Source organism: Diadema setosum, chromosome 20 (assembly GCF_964275005.1).
Source record: "Diadema setosum chromosome 20, eeDiaSeto1, whole genome shotgun sequence".
NCBI classification, from domain to species: Eukaryota; Metazoa; Echinodermata; class Echinoidea; order Diadematoida; family Diadematidae; genus Diadema; species Diadema setosum.
In genome coordinates, this window is record NC_092704.1 from 29,942,966 (window position 1) to 29,966,117 (window position 23,152).

The 23,152-nt window shown below is 41.1% G+C and overlaps 1 protein-coding gene across 1 annotated transcript in view; it reads right to left on the reverse strand.

The window, feature by feature from the left end:
- Positions 1–5,391: 5,391 nt before the first annotated feature.
- LOC140243719 (partitioning defective 3 homolog) overlaps positions 5,392–23,152 on the reverse strand; it is a 122,041-nt gene continuing 104,280 nt past the window's right edge. The window contains 13 exon segments of the mRNA XM_072323383.1: positions 5,392–6,023; positions 6,604–7,451; positions 7,842–8,088; positions 8,849–9,004; positions 9,794–9,977; positions 11,360–11,587; positions 17,422–17,491; positions 18,463–18,568; positions 19,276–19,375; positions 19,959–20,526; positions 21,101–21,298; positions 21,900–22,034; positions 22,806–22,945. Of these exon segments, the coding sequence (XP_072179484.1) occupies positions 5,615–6,023; positions 6,604–7,451; positions 7,842–8,088; positions 8,849–9,004; positions 9,794–9,977; positions 11,360–11,587; positions 17,422–17,491; positions 18,463–18,568; positions 19,276–19,375; positions 19,959–20,526; positions 21,101–21,298; positions 21,900–22,034; positions 22,806–22,945 (3,389 nt within the window). The 3' untranslated portion in view covers positions 5,392–5,614.

Below are 23,152 nucleotides of genomic sequence, written 5' to 3' on the forward strand. Positions count from 1 at the left end.
GGATACATGTTCATATATAAGATAACACTAATACAACGTGTGAGCTACATGGCAAGATATGCAGTTTCTTCATACGCTACAACACAAAGTATCTTTCTGTCAGGGGCCTAAAGAGGGCGCTTCACTTAATAAGTCATACTACATGTGTACGCTCACTATCTCTCAAGTATTAAAGAAGGCATGTATGAAAATCATATAACACTTTGGAATAGTAATAAACATGGAACTGCTCGGAAAGGCCAAAAGTTTGGGCGATGTCAGAAGTTGTCATCGACATTGAGCATTTTGCGTCACTTGTGAACTGGTGTGATTATCTGCCATGTCTACCTCTCCACCCTGTAGTACCCCTCTCCCTATCGGAATCCTACCAGATTCCCCCTCCCCTCCTCCCCCCCCCCCCCTTAAAAAAAAAGAGAAACACCCTATGATATAACCGTTACACAATTAACTACATCAAATGTGAGTGCAATAGGTGGGAGGACAAAAACAAATTTTGTGAAAATCACCTTGCACCAAGTTTAATGAAGCGGACACTACTCAATCTACCAAACGGTAGTGATGCAGCTTCCATCCCTACACTGAGCCAACAAAGTTTACTCCAACTCGGTTATCCACAGAAAAGTAGTTTTTGCTAATACCCTTCTACCAGTAAAGGACAAAAAAAAAAGTTGAACAATGACCTACTACCACTGACTAGGCTAGTATGAATTCCATTTGAAAAAGAAAAAAAAAAAGGAGAAAAAACAGAGAGGGTAAGCAGGAAGAGCTAGAAATTTCGGGGATTAAGAAAAGACGAAAGATGAAGGTAGAAAAATGCCAGTTTGAGAACAGAACGCCACAATACGACACGTTTACTACACTATAACAGTCAAATACACCATGGCAATCTCTCTTACCCTCTCCCCCTCTTTCTCTTTATTTCTCTCTCTCTCTCTCTATCTCTCTCTCTTTCTCTGCCCCCTCGGTGTGGGTTGAAAGGCACTTTTGAAGTACAAGCTACAAGTGTACAAGTGCGTTTCTGGAAGCGCAGATGTGCAGTGCTATGTACTGAACTACCAAAGACACGATCAAGTCACGTATACAAACAATGCATCCGGAATGCACAGATTCACTGATCTAGCCAGTTTCTATAATCGCTACAAATGGAGCATTAAATAATAAGTAAATAGATAAATGAATAAAGAAAATTTTCTACAGTAGTACAATTCCATGACAAAACAATTACCTAGCTTCTCATTTCCTTTCTCTGGGCTGCACAAACAGTCTCCTCCCTTTAGTCATCATGTTAGCTCTAGTGATGAAAATTTTGGGATTTGTTTGTCTTCTTTTGCACATCTCTTCAAAAAGTCTTCCAAGCTGCCAGCCCACTCCAATCCAGTTAACTTCCGTCAACGTTGCTTGGCCCTCTTTCTCTCTCATCTTTAATAGTGTCTTGATTTCCAAAATAATAAAAAAAAAGTACAAAACCTCTTCATGCCTGCAGATGACAATCATTAAATGTTGAGAGAAACTTGAGCAAAGTGACTGGAGATAGTATTCTCAAGAAATCTCTTTTCTTTCTTTCTTTTTTCTTTTGGGGTCAGTATGTTCGAAGATAAATCACAAAGGAACCCTGGCAGAGCTAACTCAAACCTTTCATTAATATCGATCTTGCTTTCATACCGCATTGAGGGTGAAATCAAAATGGACAGGAGAATCTCTCCAGGAAACTGCACAATTTTGGCTGGTAATCGACCTCAGAATTGTCATTTCTTGAACTTTTACGTTGGGGGTAGCCACTCTGGATGTCACTTAACCACCTAATCATTAACTGGCAACAACACCAACAGCACATCCACTGAACATTTTGCTGTGTTCACTCACATGCAGCATACAAGTAGTTGTAAGAACACTCTCACATAGTTGGAAAAAATAACAACAACAAACATACATGTAAGCCCTCTGTCAATGTTATGACATCACTGATAACTTTTCTTGTCCCCATTCTTTCTTGGGGGAGAGAGGAAAGCGAATGGAGCAGCCCCTTGTACGGACAAAGTTCACCCTAGCCACTTTTGTCAAAAGGCCTAGCAGTCGCGATATTGCCACACGAAAAGCAAATTACAAACACACTCAAAAAATCCCCCCAAACACACAATTTCAGAGCATTTGCCTCAGAAATCATTATCAACTTTGTAACTGAAACAATGTTCAGATACTTGTTTGCATATTTTCCCCTTTTTTTCAGGGGGGGGGGGGGGCAGGGAACAACTAGCACATGCAACGTAACTTCACAATATAGTTTTCCTTTCCTTGGAATGTGATCTTACATCTCACATGGGTTACCGTAATGTTGACAACACCAAAATATAAAGCACCGATATTTCAAAACAAAACAGAAATGGGGGAGGGGCAGGTGGGAAGGAGACGGAAAGATAAGAATGAAATACGTAATATACTGAGTTGCAGAATCATAAAAACAGTTCATTTCCGGTATCAAATTGGAATTTGAAATATCAACTACCAAGAAAACACAACTACAACAACCAAGGAATACCTACAGTAAGCTACTGGAAATAAATGAGTAGAAATAAATTCAATAAGCATGAATTTACAAACATTTCCGTAATATAAATATGATTTTGTGATTACCTCTTAGTTCTGTACAAATGTACACAACCTTGCATAGACGGTTAGGACAGACACTCCATGATTAACATAAACTCTGTGGGGGAAAAAAAAGCAAGCCCCCACGTCGAATAATGTAAACGAAAAACAAATGTTTAGTATTTTCAAATGCAAGGTTCAACAGAGAGAAGAAAAAAATCTGCTGACGAAAGCAGAAAACAAAGATGAACGGCGGGGAATGTTACTAGACTATGTACACCATCAAAACTTCGATGCCGCAACATTCTCCACAGGGGAAAAAAAGAAAAAAAGCTTTTCAATATGACTTTAGAAAGAAAAGTCAGATATGCAGATGTTTCTTCTTCTGGAATTGTATGTAAAATGTCCATCATTGAGGTACCTTAAAGTCATTTTGGCTTTCTTTTGTTTGTTTGGGTCTTTTTTTAGACCTACAAACACCCAACAGGAATTCAACAGGCACACATCCGCCACTCTGCACTTGTCGTCTGCCGGCGACGCTCAGCAGTGGTTGACATACGATGATTTCTTTGTTGCCAGGCAACTGACCGTCAGTACAGAATGTTTCGCTACGAGGGCAAGGACTTGGATTCAAGTCACCCAACACCGCTAGCCGGACTACCTCACGCCGATTTGCATGTCAACCGAGGGCACCCTTTCAGAAATCTCACTGGGGGAAATTGCAACAATCTGGAGGCTTGGCTTGTAAGTACTTGGTACAACTTCTTGGATCTGCACAGGTAGCCACTTACAAAGTCTGGGGTACATACCACTCTACAGCAGCCCTAAAAGAAGCACTGATCAACCCTTCTATAGCTTTTTTTTTTCTCTCTGAGGATTAATTCCACATTTCTGTTGTGCAGCATTAAAAAAGGTTTTCCCTGGACAAAATATAGCCCTTCTGCTGCATATCTGCATGCTCTTATGGCTGACATTAATTGAGGAAATCAGTCATGCACATTGTTATCTCTTTAAAATCCATAAGGCTTTCTCTGGCCAGTACTTGAGTTAGACAGACCAATGTTTGGATCTATCCATGAGTAAAAGGGCAGTGACCCTCAGCAAACTCTGCTACACTTACACTTTTTGACAGTTGAACTGGAGAAGACTATTTTTATCTTTTTTAAGCATTGGCATTGATTTATCTTTCATGGGAGGGATAGCTAACAGATGGTAAAGTTGTAGAGATCCACACTGCACACGCAATCTACCAACCAGAATGTAATCCAGACTATATTCAACATATTCTTTCACTATCAGATTTTTCAAATGTATCATAATTGTGACCTTACAGGGGCAGAAATGAACTGAATACAACAGCTATTTCTAGTGGTATCTTACTTTCCATGACATTCTAGAAAATATTTTTGTACCAGCAGAAGCTACAACAAACATATAGAACCCATAAACATCCTAACAACATGGCTTCATCTAGTTCATTCATTTATCCCTAAAATCTCAGCTGACTTTATTTCCTTATTTCATAAACGATCCTGCAGTTGAATGAGACGGTGGCTTACTTCAGCAATTAATTTCCTACTTGTGACTGTTGTATGGACAATTTAAGGGAATATAATAATTATCAAGTAATGAATACAGGTAGAATTTCATTCCAAAGTACTGACTTAGAACATTATTGGTTAGTACTGGGACATAGTATTAGGACCTACAATGAATGTTTAAGTACTGCTCTGAAGATTTCCAATCCTAGAATCAAAATTCATTTGAACTGATGTGTACAGAGGTTCCTTGCATGGAATGGTAGCAGACGGTTCCGGCTAGTTGCAAATAGGTTTATGTACCTTTCATGAATACACAAGAATTAGAGAGAGAGAGAAAAAGATGAGAAATTGCATCTCAACAAATTTTGGAACATATTTTTTTAACACAAATCCACATTTTGTGAGCAGCAGTAGTGCCAAGTTGGAGCGCAGTTGAATCTACTGTGATATCTTGATTACGAGCTTTCTGCTATATGCATACAAGTTCATTCTATCTGACAGCTGTCAAGGTAATACTTGAAGAAGGCTATGGAGGAGGAAAAAAAAAACAAAAACAGAAAGCATTAGTACTAGTAACTCCATGGTGGGTATACACCTAAAACTGCCTGCACACGTTCAATCATGACAAACATGGTACTAGAGTCCACATCAGGGACGCTACATCTCCAATCTTTGGCCACCTGCGACTGAGAACTGATAACGTACGAGTACTGGAGGGATCTCAGACAACACATCGACATGAATACACAGTACTGAAGAAAAACTTTTGCTTCACTCTCCGCAAGAGAATGTAGGCTTTGTGACGCAAAACGTGTCACATCCCCAAGAATCATTGTCGCGTGGCGAGAACTAGAAATGGCACGCAGGAATCTGGTTCTGTCTCATCTGTCACGTCACTGGTACTGATCAGGGTCACTTTCTCGTGATGAACAAACAGCATGCAAAAACAACTTATCTGCAGCTTGATTCCACATCAGTTTGATCACAACCGCCTCCCTCATTTGACCTTCATCCATGACAGTAAAGAGGAACGGTGAGAAATCCATGGCTTTGTTTTTATATGACAGCATCACATACCATGAACTGGTGTCATCAATAAAGAGTTCAGGCAGGACATTGTCTCTCCTCATTACTGGCAACATCTCGGTCTCCCCTTCTGGATGATGTCTCCATGGCAACCGCAATTCTGCTTGACACAAGAAAGGATCTCCTCTCAATCCAGAGGACGTTTCATTTCTACCACTTGGTGCGTATGTTTTTTTTTTTTCCCCCACATGGAGCTGCAGTATACATTGTAGGAATTATCTTCGATGAAGTAAAGCACAAAAACTTGTACCAAATTGCTCTGTTTATCCCCTTCTGGAAGGATGAAGGAGATGATCCTTCCTTTTCAGGCAGCACACGTCTTATAAAATTTGACTGCAGTCTAGGACCGAGGCAATCCAGGGTCGGGTTTCTACGGTGCACCAAGTGCACGTGCGGTAGTGCTACACTCTCGCCGCATCATTATAGCCATCGTACGCGCGACTGTCCACTTCCATCGCTCTGGGATGGCCCTTTCTCGACTGCGAGGGCACGCTCCGCCTGCTGTCGTGGTAGTAATCCTCCTCGAGTTGTTCCGACGTGGATCGCATCCTCCGCGGCTGCTCGTCCAGGTAATCCGACTGGGATTTGCTGCGGCGGTACCTTCCGTCCCCTCCGCCACCAGAGTGGGGGACGTGGTTCGGGACGGGGCCGTTGGGGTATGAGGTGCGCCTCGAGGCCTGCTGGTGGTCACTGTAACGGACATAGTCTTGTGGCCTGCCGTAGTCGCCATCAGGCCGTCCAACGCCGCTGATTTCTTCTGACATGGAGTAATAATTTGGGTCTTTGGAGCCACGGGGTCTCCTCGAAGGCCTGAACAAGAAGTTGCAAATAGTTCGAGGTTAATAAACATTATTACAAAATTACACTACTAAATCTGCATGCAGATGCAATCTTTGAGTGGAACTAGCATTATGTCATACAGAGTGGGATAGACATCTAGGAATGCTGGTAATATGTTTCTTGAGTATTGAACATTTCATCTCCCCGTGAGATTTACTAACCTACAATGTATCATATTGATTGCAGCTGGCATTAAAATGGCAAAAAATTAAATGTATAGGTAAGCAAACCCAGATGAAATACATTGGTGAAAAAATATTACCTACTTTGAAAGGATGAAATATATGTCCCATACATTTGTCTTGGAAAATGAGTTATGATGATTATTTGAATCATCAGAACAAACCTACACTAAATTTAACACAGACGTAACAACATAGCTATCAGATAAAAAAATATATATTTTGTTATGGTAGTAATTATTATAACTGCAAATTATTCCATTCTATTTATTTCAGTGCAAAAGTTCCCCATACTGCGTGGTTATCAGAGAATACATGCATGCATCATTTTTTGTTGGGCTCTGTCCTAACGTAACCAGACGACCTACCTATCTAAGCTGCTGTAACTCTGACGGTCTGCCTGTTGTGCAGTGCGATAGCGATCCCTCTGGTCAGGATATCTGTCATAGCGGTCATCCCGCGGCTGACGATCTCTCCTCTCCTCCTGCCACTTGTCCCCAGCATCACCGGCCCCTTTCTCATAGTACCTCTCTTCTCTCTTTGGTTCATATCTATTGTCCCTACGCTCATCACGCCGGCCGTCATAGCGTTCATCGCGTCTTGCATCGTACCGTTCGTCACGCCGGGCATCCTGACGCTCGTCCCGCCTCGGGTTCCGCCTCTCTGTCGACCTGTCGGTCCGGCTCGGCCTCCGGTCACGCTCCTTTTCGTCCCCATCCCTCTTCTCTGGCCGCTCAACCTCAACGTTCTCCTTACCCTGGGGCCTGTCCTCCGGCCTCCCTCTTGCCTCCACGCGGTCCGCTCGCTTGAGACTCCTTCGCCGCTCCTGCCTGCTGGGTTCCGAGTCCCGCCTGTCGTATCGTCCCTCCCGGGAATCCTGCGCCTGCAGCTCCCTCTTCCCGTTGTGCCTCTCGTAGGGATTCTCCTCTGCCTCCCGTCTCCCGTACCTCCCGTCGTCGTAGTAACGATTGCTACGATCCTGGTTGCGCAGGTTTCGTGGGTCTGCGTAGGGATCCTCTGCGTATCTGTGATTCTGTAGTCTCTCCTCCCGTTTGTCTCTCGCCTCGGAGTAGATGTCGTCGTGCCGATCTTTCCTCCGATCTTCTGCTTCAGGCGGTATCCTCTCATACCCAGAATCCCCACCCTTCTCGAGATGTCTCTGACGGTCCCTTTCACGTTGCTCAGCTCTTGCAGCCTCCAGTCTTTCTCTTTGGCTCTGATGACAGAAACATGAAAAAAAAGGTAGTTTACAAAGATACACCTCATTCAAATCTATAACTGATGGCACAAGTCAAGCATACCAGTTCACATCTCATCAGTTGGCATTCTCAGCATTTCTTAAAATGTCAAGCCAAAGCAAAGTGGCTCTTTTCCTCTAACCCGTTGAGGACGGTTTGATTTTACTACAACAAGCATTTCCCATAGACGTTTGCCCGAGTATACTCAGGACTCGTCCTCAATGGGTTAAATCAAACCACTTCACAAAGCTAGCTCGACCTACAAAAATCTCTTGCAACAACATATGTCTCTATTTTCTTTGGTTCCTGGGTAGGGCACAAGCAAGTTCTTCCATAATTGGGGGTCAGGGTAAATCTCTCAAACTCACCATTGTTTCTTCATAACCATTCCTGTCTCTGCCCGCCCTGTCCTGTGGATTGACCCCAGCGTAGTCGTCATCCATATCGTCTTCCTCATCGTCATCCACGTAGCGACCCTGGCGGTCCCGGTGCCTCTGCTGGTACTGCTGCCGTAGCTGCATCATCCGCTCCGACTTGCCCATGGCCTCCTGCCTCTCCTCCTTCTGCCTGGCCTGGGCCTGCTGCTCTCGCAGCTTCACGATTTCTTCTTGGATCCTGCACGCAAGAAAGTGAGAAACGTGCACGTGCATTGTACTCATTTTCATCAAAATAGATACTGGAAAAGAATCGCCCAAACAAAACAAGCGTAGACATGATGAGAACTTGTCCACAGCAAAGACCCTGCTAAAGTCTAAATTTTCTGTCCATCCATTCTGATGCTCTGATCACATCTGATCACTTCCATAAGGACTGCATGGGACCTTCTGCTGCATGTCTACATTTTACGGACCACACAGAAGCGTACTAAATGGTGAAAATTACATTTTGGCTTTTTTCATCAGGAAGTATAACAGGATTTTCATGCATGTAATACCAACGTTCTGTAGTAGCCATTACCAGCTTCCCATAAAGAAAATTATTCCATGACGCTCCTTCAAACTGACTTGACTTTCAAATCTCAATCAAATAAAACACTAGTCAAACTTGACTCTGGCATATACTGCTCTGTTGCTCTGATTTAACACATGTTACTCCAGACAACTTCCTCCTGTGTCAGGTAAATTACCTCTTTAAAGTTTAAACACCAACAACCAGGCTTCTAAACTGATTGAATTTTGACATAAGCAGCTAATCAGTAATGCACTTACAGACAATGAACAAACAAACAAACAAACAAACAAACAAACAAAAGTGTGGATTTGACAGCAACACAAAAATGTGAAAGACACAAGTTTGTCAGCTGCTGTTGCTTTTTTTTTAATGAAGAGTGTTAGAAGATACAATGATCCTGGTGGAGGAGTCTAGCAGTGCTCACTTCTCGTGCTCCTGCTTGGCCTGTTGCCGTGCCTTCCGCCTCTCTAGTTCTTCCTGCTCCAGCCGCTCCACTTCCGACATCGTCTGGCCCCGCCCATCTTTATCCTTCTCCTTCAGCGCATTCTCGGACCCGATGGATTTGCGGTTCTTCCCAAATCTGCATTGGAGGATCGAGAGAATTTGGTGAATTCTTGACCGAGCTGCTAGAGGTCAACTCATTACTCCTCCTACATCAAGACTGTGCACACTACAAAAGCTGTTGCCTAGATTGGACGAAAACTTGGCTCAAACTAGTCACAGGAACACATTGGATTTTTAAAAGTCTCTACGAATCCTGCAAGACCTACTCATGCCCACATATTCCCTTCCCATCTCAAGTAATCCAAATGCTCTTGTCTATCACAAAGGATTTGAAATGAAGGGAGAAGATTTTACTTTCTATTGCACTCACCTGGGGCTTATTAAAAAGGCTATTTTAGTGTCTGCAGAGAACAAGATGAAATGCCCAGTGGGTAGTGACAGTTGACAAATGACTACTGACTACTAATAATTGACAAACTGTAGTTTATAAGAAAGATATTTCCTTGGCAAAATGAACATATAAGTTTGACATAACATTCCTCAAGTCACTGCAGTCACAGTTACATAATTTCACAACTTGCCCCTTTCTATACAAACACCACATTGTTGAATGATATATCCAAATATGGACTAGCTCATATCTTTCTTAATCCATCGTAACCATCATTAATTGCAAACTGACAAAAAGAAAGTCATCACAGTTCTGAAACATATTCATTTTCATTGAACTGAATTCCCAGAAAACATGAAATTTTCATACACAGGCATTGCTTCTGATCAATTGACCCAAAAAAGAAAAAAAAAAAAGAAAAAGGAAATGCATGGAGGAGGTTAAGCAAGAAGTCAGGGGAGATGTGAGGCAAACCTAAAGAGGCCCTTGAATCCCGTGCTCGACGCCTTGCCCTTGCCCTTGGCATCCTTCTCCTCCTTCTTGTCCTTCTTCTTCTTCATGCTTCCGGCAGAGTTGATGCCCCCGCCTCCTCCGTCGCCGCTCCCGTTGGAAGACATCCGGGAGATACCGTAGCCCCCGTTCTCCTCTGCCTCCATCACTACCGGATGCAAAACCAAGAGACAAAAATGTTTTAGGGAATGTTGTCATTCATTGTGACGGCAACACTGCGCATCAATTTTCAACTGTTTGCAGGAATGGGAGAGACACACAACTCTCCCGTTTTTGCATGAGATCTCACACTTTGGGGCTATTTTTGCAAAATCTCTTACTCTCCCACAAGTTCCTCTCGAGTTTCAATTTCTCCTGCTCTAGCTGTGTGTCTTCCCTTCAGACACATTTTCTCTCATTTAAAAGTATGCTCTCTCCCACTAAGCTTAGTTTTGTCATATGTACAGTCAACCTTGCCTAAATCGAATCTATTTGGACTGAAGAAATAGCTTTGACTACAAGAAAATTTGACATATGAGAGATTAATATCAAAAGAATATAAAAGAGGAGAGGATTTGAAAAGACCGTCAACCTAGAATAGATGATTATTTGACTTATGTGAGATCGACTTACAGTTGTAAGCAAGGTTGACTGTAATATGTTAAGAAATAAGGCTAGAATAGCACCAGAGAGCATCTACGATCCTGGAGCTGCTTGAACCCTGGTCCCCGGTTGCAAAGGATATCGCATGAGTTACGCACACAAAAAGAAGTGTGGGCATGTTCGTGCAACCAGCCTCCATTTTTCTAGGGGGTCCAGCTACTTGGAGTTGGAGTCTCTGAAAAGGCAATGAAATAAGTTAAGGTAGTCAGCCCACAAGAAAAGATATCTTGAGCCACCTGTTTGTTTTCCTGAATGCCTCCACGCTATCTATTTCTGACTTTGAGTTTGAATTATTGTTTGTTCCCGTGGCTGCTAAATGGAAGAAATGAATGCTTCAAGCAAGCAACCACAGCATCTATTTTTCAGATTCTGTTTCCATCATACTGCAGTTCAGCTGCAGTGAGAGTGAATTACTTCGACAAGTAACTCCCTTTCTCATACAGAGGCCAAAATTCACTGACACATTTCCGTAAAGGAGATTGATAGTAACTGATCAGTGGGAATCAGTGGGAATGCTGGGGGATGATTGTTCCAATTCTTGTGGGATTCATTTAAGAGTACATTATATATCTATTGTTGTGTGAAAATTATTTGCTTTAGAACGGTCTCATATTCAAGTAATGCGCAATTTAATGCCCAGTCACTGTACAGGCATGCTAACCTGGAAACATTAAACTGCACATTACTTGAATATGAGACCATTCTGAAGCAAATAATTTTCACACAACAATAGATATGTAATGTACTCTTAAATGAATCCCACAAGGATTGGAACAATCATCCCCCAGCATTCCCACTGATTCCCACTGATCAGTTACTAGCCATCCTCTTTAATCCACACAACTCCATCATACTGTCAAAACTGGCCGGATGTGTCCAAAGTCTCACCTGTGTACATGGAAACGACCTCCCCGTTGAGCGGTGTGTCCTGGTACGACCTGTCCACAGCTGCTCGGAAGCTGTCGTTGCAGATGCGACCCCTCCTGACCTTTGGTCTCGGCCGACCCGGGAAGTCATCGCGGTGCTGCTGCTGGACGGTGGCCACGGCGACCTCCAGGCTCTCCAGGGAGCTGGACTTCTCCATGCCCAGACCCGGTCCCATGGGCTTGGCAGCAGCTGTGGGGGGAGGGATGACAGAAGAGGGGGCATACATGAAATGAAGTATCTGGGTCTAAGGAAAACACTGTCTCTTGGCTGCATCCATCAAGATATTGGGGCTTGATTTAGGTTATTGTGTAGGAAATGCCTTCACACTGTGAAAACTACACGTATGGTATAACTGGTACTACTGCCGCCTGTGACCTGCAATTGCTATTTGTACATATGAACGAAGACACCTTGGAGAATGCATTTTTTTTTCAATACATCATACTATTTTTTAATATCATATATTAAATAGCTCAATAAACACTAACAGGCAGTGATTGTCTCTCTGAATAGTCTGAGGAATGTTAAGTCAGCTCAGACATTTCTGCCAAGAGATGTCTCTTGTCTATCTCCAGCTTCTGGCCATGTGTAATAGGTACTTTTATTTGGCCACTATCAAAACATAAAGTGTTGCACTGGAAACTAAATGCTTATAATTCATAATTTACAATAATGATAATGAATAGAATGGGTCATGTTTATTGATAGGGTGCGTGCAGTGACATGGTATAATGATTGATTGGAATCCACAATGTGCAAAAAACAACTTGAAGGATGGTTTTACTTGTAACTAAAAATTACTTTTGATCTATTGAGAACAGTCAAGGCTCTGATTCATGTGTGCACATCATGAACAGACGTTCCACAATAGATCAACAATCTTCAAACCATTATTACTGTTATACAACAGAGCACATCACTTCTGTGATCATCACACAACATCTAGCTCCAAAGAGTTTAGCCCACACGGTGTCAACATTTATCTCCTTGCCACACAAGAAGTGTCATATTAATGTGAGTTCAATTACGCATCCACAATTCTCTACCATACAGATTAAAGTCGACTGAACATCTACAACAAAACTACTAAGTTCATTCAAATGTTCACATGTACAGCACATACGATTACTGATGCACCAGTAAACATTGACAGTATTACAATAGCAATGTCCCCAGAAGCTTGCACTGCTTGGGGAAAATATTTTGATTTGATTTTTATAAGTATTGCAATTAGATACATGTAGTAATGGACAGTGTTGGGATATTGCAGTACATTATACAATAGCTCCTGATTCTTACCTTTAATACAACGCACACGTGTAGCCTTACTGTCACATTTTGGCTTCATAACTACTTGTAATGTGATAATATGTGCATCAGAGTAGTTACATGTACTGGATTATGGTAGAAAATACGGTCTCCACTCAAGACTGACAAAAAAAATCCTTGTTGAGCAGACAGAGAGGTGAGTAAAGCAGAAAGCAGCCTTGGAGCTAGACTATACACATCTAAACAAGAGACTCTGATTTAATACATAGATGACTATAGGACTATCAGAGCTGATCAGCAAAAAGATTATGAGCATCATTTTTGAAGGAATTGAAAAATAAGGAATAAGAGGATTTACTGGCAAAGCGAAAGAAAGTAATAACAGCATCTAACATCACTATGAAAAGTTGTTGCTAGCTTCTTGTTAGTAACATACCATACATCCCACATAACATACACATACACATATTTACATTAGAAAATGCTTTCACTAGTGCATAAAGTTTTCAGGCCACTCGGAAAATATGATTTTGCCAGGTATCACAATAATGTAGATGTTAAGATTGACCTAAAATGTTAATGCTGCATCCTGTAAGGTTTGAATAAACAGGAATCAGAAAGAAGGGAGGAAAATATGCAACTAAAATTAAATGTAACAGATATCAAACACAAACTGTGTTCTGTACAAGAGGATATTACATGATGTATGTACATGAAACAAAGTATGGTAAATATGCATTGAAACACGACCCTGTTGCACATACAGTAACATCTGCACATCGAAGGATTAGAACACAGATAACAGGTATCACACAAATCAAACACACCCCACCTTCAATGATATTGAGATGGTTGCTTGTAACAGACAGGATATTGTTTCTTTTTTTCCTCAGTGAGACATCTGACCACTCTTTCCCTCATGCTTTCTTGCTCTAGTAGTACCCCAGGTACTGTACATGTACACTCCTCTAAACATACAAGCTTTCAATTTTGAACTTTAAGACATGTAAGAACTTGGAATTTCTGGTGTCTTTTTAAAAACTTATCTTTGTCCACGCGTAAAACAAAACTATAACTGCCAATACAGAAGAAATCAAAGAATTGTACAATGGTGACGATTGCACAGAGGAATAAGTATGGTGGACAAATTTTTGATGGTAAAAATATGAATTGCCTCTCTGTGAACATGTAGTAGTTGATACAGAAAGTCCAAGAGTCTCGACTCATGGGGTGAATGAGAATGAAATATTGGAAGAGTGCGATAAGATAAAAAATTTGTTAAAACAGGGGAGTACAAAGAGATTCAACAGGTACCAATGAATATTGTGCGGGTTGAGAGTGTACTTTTGCGCAAGTGACAATCTGGAACAGAAAATGTGTGATTGCCTGAAAAACTGAAGCCAAAAAGACATCGAATACTTTTTGGTGTTAAGTGTACATTAACTGAGGTAGGCCATACAAATGTCGTAATGTGTTTTCAAGATATAATTGAGAATGCGATGCAGAAGGGATTATGATTCCATACAAAGAGAGCAATTTGATGAGAGCATTTCACTGTCTGCAAGGAAAGCACTAGTGGAAGAGGTAATTGTGCTATAAACTTTATCAAACTACAAAATGCAGAAGTGTATTTATTCTGTTGGTAATTTATCATATTAGATATTCAAGTCAAATGTCACTCTCTAGCTTCACTGTTAACATAAAGACGCTCTAAATGCCTTCCAAGGAGAGGAAAAGAAGCGAAAAAATCGTGACAAGACACAAGTAAGAAATCATCTTCTGCGAAGTGCCTTCTGTGACGAGATGCTGAATTGATGCAGGAGAGTGTTTCCATGGCGATTAGAGCACGGCAAAGATGTAGCGGAGCACGGAGAGTAAGGATGGGATCTGGAGGAGATGTACACGGCGTGTTTGAGAGAGTACATGGGAACGATGCAAAAGTGTTTCGAAGCACAGAGTGTGGGAGGAAAAGTGGAGGTGCATTAAGTGCTCTGGATGGTTATGTAAGCAAGCAAAAAGAAAAGCAGGATTATTGTTTTGTTTTTCCCTCAGGTCCCACCCAAAGTCCATCAAGCGAGGGCGCCATGCCGTACTTACTCTCTGCTTCCGCTCGACTCGTGCTTGGTTTTGAGTCGAGGAGCGAATCCATGGAACTGGCCCGTAGGAGGCTGCTGGTGCTGGCGGCCACGTCTGCTTGGGAAAAGGAGGAGGGGAGGGGTGTGGTGGGTGCGGTCACAACGGGTGTCACAAACATTTTTGATGGTCACTCAAGACAGGCCACACTGTTAACATTGGCTTGATCTTGCTTATTATGCACCCAACCCTGGTAATGTCACAAATATTCAGTTCTTTCAAGTTTGGAGGAGCACACAACGGCAACAGTAAGCAGGGGATACTCGAGTGAAGCAACCACCAAGCATGTTTCACCTGAAACTTAGTTCAGCATGTCCATTAAAACACCCGTCTTTAATCATTTCTTGCAAGGGGCATTTATTTTCTTTTTGTAAAGCATTATATCACTGGCGGGCAGGATTCAACGTCAACAACAGAAAAAGAATGAAAAAAAAAACTCTCAAGTCCATTAGAATCATGATAACCACATATCCGCTACTTTATGATATAAATTTTCAATCTGTTCCTTTTCACTCGCAAGCGCTTCTTGTTCGTTTCTCATTCGGCATATGCATTCCTTGTAAGGCATGGTCAGTTCAATCTGACTGAAAGTTTTGCTCATGCAAAAACTGAGAAACAGGCAAGAAGCACATGCCAACAGAGACAAATGGATAGAAAAATTTGCTCTCCGTTGGACATCCAATGAACACTATCTCGCAAGGTATGACTGCAGCTTTAAAAAAAAAAAAAAAAAAAGTAAAGTTGATTCCTGAGCTAAAATTTCACAAAATCATAATGTTGTCATCTGTAAAAAAAAAAAAAAAAAAAAAATCTGATGATGATTTCTAATAAAATGACACAGGTATGAGAAGTCAGCATTTGTAAAGTAGCCCCCATTACATGTTGTACAAATTGTACCTACCAGATGGCTATAAACTGGTTGTCAAATTAATTTTTTCAGAATAGCTAACGTCTGATTCTCGTCAAACATGCGCTACTCTTTCGCAGCAATTTTCGGAGATTCCACATTGATCAAAGACAAGCCTTTTTTGTAATTTATTCAGTATTTGAACAGAAAGTTGTAGCACTTTTCAAGTATCACAAGATTTCCCAATTTGCACAACCACAGTTGAAATCCTAAAATATCCTAAGACAGTTTGCCATTCCACACTGTCTGGACATCACAAACAATACATCCAAGACAATGGCAGGATCAAAATAGTGCACCATTTGCATACTGTGGTACTAAATATTTCATGCTACTGAAATAATGATATATGTTTGCAATTAACCCATCCTGAACTGTCCTCTGAAAACGACACTGGGATTGCACTGTAAGCTACAGCTATTCACTAATCATTGGTGGTGCTTACAGAGTTAAGTGGGGAGTTCACCTTGAAAGTGAGTTTGATGGAATATAACCAGAATAATAAGAGGAACAGTATAATGAAAGTTTGACAAACTTCTGCTTCAAAATAAGAAAGGAATGAAATTTTTGAAAAGTGTGACCAGTCAAATAGAAATTGATGACTCCATATGGTAGCATGTGAGCTCATCTTAAATTTGCCCTGTGCATAAAACTCCATAAAATCTCCCCCCCCCCTCCCATTTTTCAATATCTTGTGCATCCAAAGGTTGTGCAGAAAAATATTTGCAATTACTGTATCAAGGGTGCTTATGTACAATGTAGGATTGAAAATTTATTTCACATGGATATGATGGAAATGAAAATTCCTTTATATTTGACAGTACAGATCAATTCATGGGGGGGGGGGGCTGTGAGTGACATCATGAAATTGTCAATTTGTGTTTGACTGATCACAACTTCTAAAAATCACAACTTTCTTCATAGTTTTGATCAAAACTTGCTGAAATGTTCGCACTGTCCTTTTTCCCATTTTGTTCTGCTTCTATCCACACAAACTAATTTTCAGCGTGGACTTTCCCCTTTAAGCAGACTAATCCTACCAGGTTTTACCCACAGTTCATACTCAGATGGGACCGACACCGTACATATGCATTCATATACTGAGAACATGACTGACTACAAGGTGCAACTAATTTTTCACTTGCAAATACTCAGGAACAAGTGGCATGAGAGAGCACAATGCCATACAGGAATATATATCTGACAATGACACGCTAATAGGCTAATATGACATCGAAATCAATGCACGCATACACTAACAACTGCACAATCTAGCAGACCTGGAGTAACAAGTTGTAGTACAGCATAATGAACTCCAAGCACAATTACAGCAGGACTTTTGGGCCCACCTTCATGAAGGTGGTTTGAATTTAAACCATGGTTTATGCAAGTTTTCACGCATATTATAAAATGCGATTGACAGATTGTGTACACCAACAGACATCCAGTGACAAGCACGCGTTGATACGTAAATATCAATGGTATGCCTATTTCGTGCTTAGTTTAGTCCAAGGTCTAAATCTAAACCATGGTCTGAATTTAAACCATCTTTGTGAATTCGGACCTTGATGTCTTGGATTATGGTTCACTTCCATCGCATACACTGATATAGAAACACAAAGAGGCACGACATCATTCACGACAAGACTCAGTCCAGTGAGTTCGGAGAAATGCTGGGGTAGGGTTCTGGGGAGGATTTTCCCCTGTGAGTTACCTTTCTGTGATACGTCGGTGGCTTGCTTCTTTGGTGTGGGTTCCCCCCTCGTCTTCTTGTACCATGCCATCTGCCAAGCAAACCAGAGAGATAAATTAAAAAGACAACAAACAAACAAAACTCAGTGCAGTCTCTGGTTCCAGTGCTTTATGGGATTATGTGATGCAAATCTGACAACCAACACTGTGGGTGGAGAAGCGCCTACTTCCTCTTTCACAATATTATCTTTTTTCAGTCCTGTGCAGAATATGTTTGTATGTCTAACAACGGCACTTGGATTTTTCAGGATGGGCGTCCACTGAGGGTTAATGTGATGAACACTGATCCTTTTTTTTTCCCCAATCAAATGACTGTGCATTGAATTCATCAGATGGTCATACTGCACACTACACATAACCCTTCAGTTGAAATGTCTTTAGAGGCAAAACAACAACAACAACAACAATACCAACAACAAAAAAAAACCAAACAAACAAACAAACAACCACACACACACACAAAACCAAAAGAGACAGAGAAAAAATAATGCAGGTTTTCTTTTTTCCCACAGCCAATGATTGATGTGGTGCAGTACATTCTTCTTTCGTTATTCTCTTTGGGTTCTGCTTTCTTCTGTTTTGCTTTCTTTAGTTTTTCTTTCTCGGCAGTGGCAAGCCATGCACTTCATCCCCGGTTCCCATTTAATAACTTTTCAGTGTTCAAATATACTGAGTTTCAAAATCATCGTAGACCTATATCTATCAACATTCAATGATTGTTGAACAGCAGCAACAACAACAAATCAAAAGCTCTTGAGAGAAGCAATTCATCTTTCGTTTTTTGCTTTTGTTTTCCAACATTTCAATTTCAGTTGATTTTTCAATTCAATTTTTATCTACAATGTATTTCCATCAACAAAAGTAATACAAAATACAAAGTATGCATATACTATATCCAAAGAAGAGCTAAAATGTCTTGATCCATCAACCCCCCACCATTACGCAGCATGGCGGACAATGGCAACAATGATAAAAAGAAGCAGTTAAGAAGAAATGAAATCACCTGTTTGGCATCCAGCGACCCGCCCTGCCTCCTCTCCGAGAAGCTTGCCCTGGCGTAGCTGTCGCGGTCAAACTGCTTGTCAGCATCTGGAAGAGGACTCAGCTCCCTATCATGCAGGAAAGCATGCAGATAAAAAAAAGTCTGGTCAAGCCATACATCTACTCACTCAGGCCGCACGTTCAATAACCTGTGAGAACTTGTTTGAAGGTTGTACATGCACCAGCTTTTGTGTCTCAGTGTGCAATCATTCTATTTCTTTATTCATTCATCTGCTTTTTAATACATTAGTACATGTAGAATCTACATGTATTTTCTCACCGAGATACCAGTCTGAATAATATTATGTTGACTTACTACACAATGTTCCGTGCACCCAGAATCATCCTTTAAATTTTCAAAACAAATATAAGTGTTTAATAATCAATATATAGAAAATATGACTGCAAGAGGAGTTCAATCCACTGGAGTTCATTTGAAATATTTGCAAAGAAAGCTGCTAAAAAAAGAAGAAAAGAATAATAAGAAAATGTGAGATATTGATGGTCATAACTTCAGGAATATTACTTGTAATGTAACAAGTGAGGTATCAGTGGAAAAGGATTTATTTTACTCTTATCTGATGAGGGACTTATTTCAAAATGTTGAAAGTGGCACTAAGTCTGTTTTTAATCAAACTCTTCATATGTTTCTTATAACCATTTCTTTTCTTTTCACTGCAAATGTTATTGTCCCCTCAATCAACAAACATATACCATCTCTCTTTGAATCATTATCTTTGTCATACACAGTAAAGAAATGTGATCCAATACTCACCCATCCTGTGCATTTTTCTCCCAGTCAAGGAGCCACTGGGGTGGCGATGGAGCCCTGGCAGACGGGGAGCCGTGGATGGAGAGGTGGGATACAGGGCCCCCTGGGCTGGTGGGTGGGTGACTGAGACGGGTCTGGACATGGAGGGGAGGAAAAGGAAGAGTACATAAAATATCACTGGAAAACTTTGTTTCTGGACTCTTTTCTTCAGCCTTTTCTACATAAAAAAGAGGGATGAAGATATCACTTGCTTCTTTAAATATTGATATCTTATGATACGAGAGAAGTCCCTTGCAATGTTGTCTTTGCGTTCTTCATTCCTGGAACAGTCTGAAACAATATGTTTCTACTCATTTCGCGTATCACCAGCACACACAAAATACAGCCTGAATTATCATACCTATTTTGAATCATATTGTACTAATATCAAATGTTGATTGTTACTATTATTTCAAAAATTGAATTCATTCATATGATTTCTTCAGATCCTCTTCTGTGCTTTTCTCTACTTACAAAGTGCAAAAGGACTACATCTGTGGTGACATGCCCTATAGAAATGTGGTTTGTCATTAATATTATCATCATTATTATTACTATGTTTCCACTTCTCTGGTGTTTCATAAGATCATTATATCAAAATCATGAGATCACAACATCATAAAAATCACAAACGTGACTTTCTCCACACGTGCCTCCATAGTCCCTCACCTGTGAATCGGCCATCATGACCATCTCCTCCCCTCCAGAGGGCAGTGTTTGACCGCCGGACGACCTGCGGTCTCTGGTGTACAGGTGTTCCTCGTCGTCCCCAGGATACGTCACCTTGGCGCCGGGAGAGGCTCGCGAGGACGCGGCCTGCGGTTCGACGGATGCCCGCACCACGATCTCGTTGCCGCGTGGCACACCGCCGTTCTGTAGGTCGTGCCCCTCGAGCTGTCCTTCCGAATGCCTGCTCGACACCATGCCCACCGAGTAGCCGGCGTCGTTCTTGCCGATCGGCGAGGGGGACATGAGGCCACTGTCCACATTGCGATCGGCCGATGGACTCACGGTGGGCTTGCTGAGATTGTTGGTATGCCCGCCCCCACCGTCCTGGTCGTTCCGACGCGCTATAACCAGCGAGATGGTGGATCGCGGTGATTTTTCATGCGACATGGCCAAGCGCAGCGTTTCCATGGCCTCACTGTTTGACATGTTGGCAAGGGAAGTGTCGTTGATGCAAAGGAGCTGATCGTTCGGGCGCAAGCGACCATCCTGAAACAGACACAGAAAGGGATTGATTCTACATGTCGACACTGACAATAGGATGCAGGGAAAATGGGTGTCAAATACAATCTCTTTTAGAGCATAATGAATGCCCTTTACAATGAAATCCGTGGACTATGACAATGTTTTGACTCACATACATTGTATCTCTCGGAGAGACATGCATTCTGTTCAAAACTTGACATCCAGGTACAACATCATTCAAAGTCCAATCTAAAACACTCATCACTCAAATTTGGATAATTTGTATCTTGTTTCCTTTTGCCAAAGTAAAGAGGATACACTTTTCATTAAAACAAAAACAAAAAAATCAAAACAAATCTGTCTCAGGCAAAAAATGGTTGAGATTACTATTATTGAGGACAAATACATGGGAAGGTTTTATTCAAAATGAAAGTGGCCCAGTTTGATATGATGCTAACTGTCACCTATATAATACGATTTGTGGACATCCTGAGGATGAACCGATATTGCAGCAAATCTAAAGTTAGAGAACACCAAACCTTGAAATGAAAACACAACACATTTTCACAATTCTCGCTGTAAAAATTTGCGGAGCTACCTTTGAGGCTGCTCCGCCGTGGATCACAGATTTGATGAAGATCCCGAGGTCGCGCGTCTCCTGGTCCTCCGTGGCCCCGCTCTTGCCCTTGACGCTGACCCCGAGACCCGCCGACCCCGTGTCATTCAGGGGTATGTCAAAGGTCAGCACGGTGCGATTGGCATTGGACGTCTGTTCCTCAATTGCTGTCTCCTCGGGCTGGGTTTTGTTATTTTTTTTTCAATATTGAAAGAGGGGACACTGATCAATACACTTTGAATAACAACAAATTACAGGTATTATTTGAAAAAAATTCATAAACGTAACCCTGTTATTGGATTAAAGGAGGAATCACTCTGCTTCATATGTTTTTCCCCAAGATTTCACACTCTCTACGTATAATGGAACTTAAATGTGAAATAGGTAAACCAACATGTGGATTACAGATATCGACTGATATATGCCCTGCAGAGAAATTGGATTCCAGATACACACGTTGTAGCTTTGTGTTCAATTTATCTCACATTTTTTTTATGAGACTATTAATTCATGAGTATGGATATTTGAAAATATGAGGTATGGCTACCTCAAAACAATGCATGAAAAAAACAAAAAATCAGGTTCACCTCTTCTTCATGTTTAGGGCAAAATTAAAGTCAAACCATATCAATCATGCTGATTGTTCCAGGAGGGGTTATTGCAAAAGTCTCAAAAAGTAAGTGCAGATTTGCCAGTAAATTTTTTTTCCTTTTTTTTTCTCTCCATTTTATTGCAAACTCAGAGTCTAATGCGACATGATGGGTGTGGCTAGGAGATTTACCAGTTGCCGCGGAACCATCTTGACTGGCGAATCCTGTCGGGAGACGACCAAGTTGACCACGCCCCCTAGTTTCACGCTGCGCAGAATGGACACAGCTTCACTCTGGCTCTTACCCGTCATCTCAATGCCATTCACCTACAAAGGAGATTTTCAGAATACACAAACTTGTGTGTATACATTACCAAAGTAGATGACTAGATACAATGTAGATAGATATACAGATATACTGATATACTGATATATATATAGATAGATAAATAAATAGAGACAGGATATGGATAACTAGATAGAAAGATAGACAGATAGATAGATAGATAAATGGATAGATAATAAGTAGATTGATAAATAAATGAAATAAATAGATTGGTAAACAATAGATAAATAGATAGACAGACAGACAGATAGATAGACAAATAGAAAGGATCGAATGTATATAGACAGAAAGACAGATAGATAAATGAATACAAAAAAACCCAAAAGCATCTAGAAACTATTACCCGATGAGAATGTGTTTGCCCAACCCTGTCTGTGGACTCAGTGAACACAGAAAAACTAGTGAAACATTCATTGAAACTAAAAGTTTGAGGAAAATCAAACCATGCATTTAAAAGTTGTGGATTGCATGGATCGCCTTGTCCCGGTTGGAACTCAACACAATAATTTGTGATGTCATATGAGTACACCAATATTCAGAAAATATGAGCAGAATCCAACATTTTTCTAGCCTATTGACGGATCGCTCTATCAGCTCCTCCAGGAGGTATACAGGCTTTTTTAATAGTATTTATCAGAAGAAAAAAAAAATCATGGTTACTACTTGAGGGAAGTTGCACTTTTCATTCATCAATCACAAGAAAAATGAACAAAAAAAGGTCAAGATTTAAGAGGCCAAATATGTAGACACACCTCCATCAGTCGATCCCCTGGCTTGAGCCTGCCGTCGGAGATAGCGGCCCCCTTGGGCATGATGTTCTTGATGAAGATGGGGTTCTTACCCCCGGTGGGGTTATCTCGTGATGTGACGCTGAACCCTAATCCTTGGGGACCTATAAACACACAAAGATAAATAATTACAATAATGTAAGTCATGGATGACATAAAAGCAGTGCCAACAGACACACACAAACACACACAAGAAAAAGATAAGTACAGTTGAAAAAGTCTTCAAAAAATGAGAATACGTCGAGGATCGATAAATATTTTTCTTGTCATCTGCACAGCACAGTGGAGGGTCCCAAACATAAATTTATGTC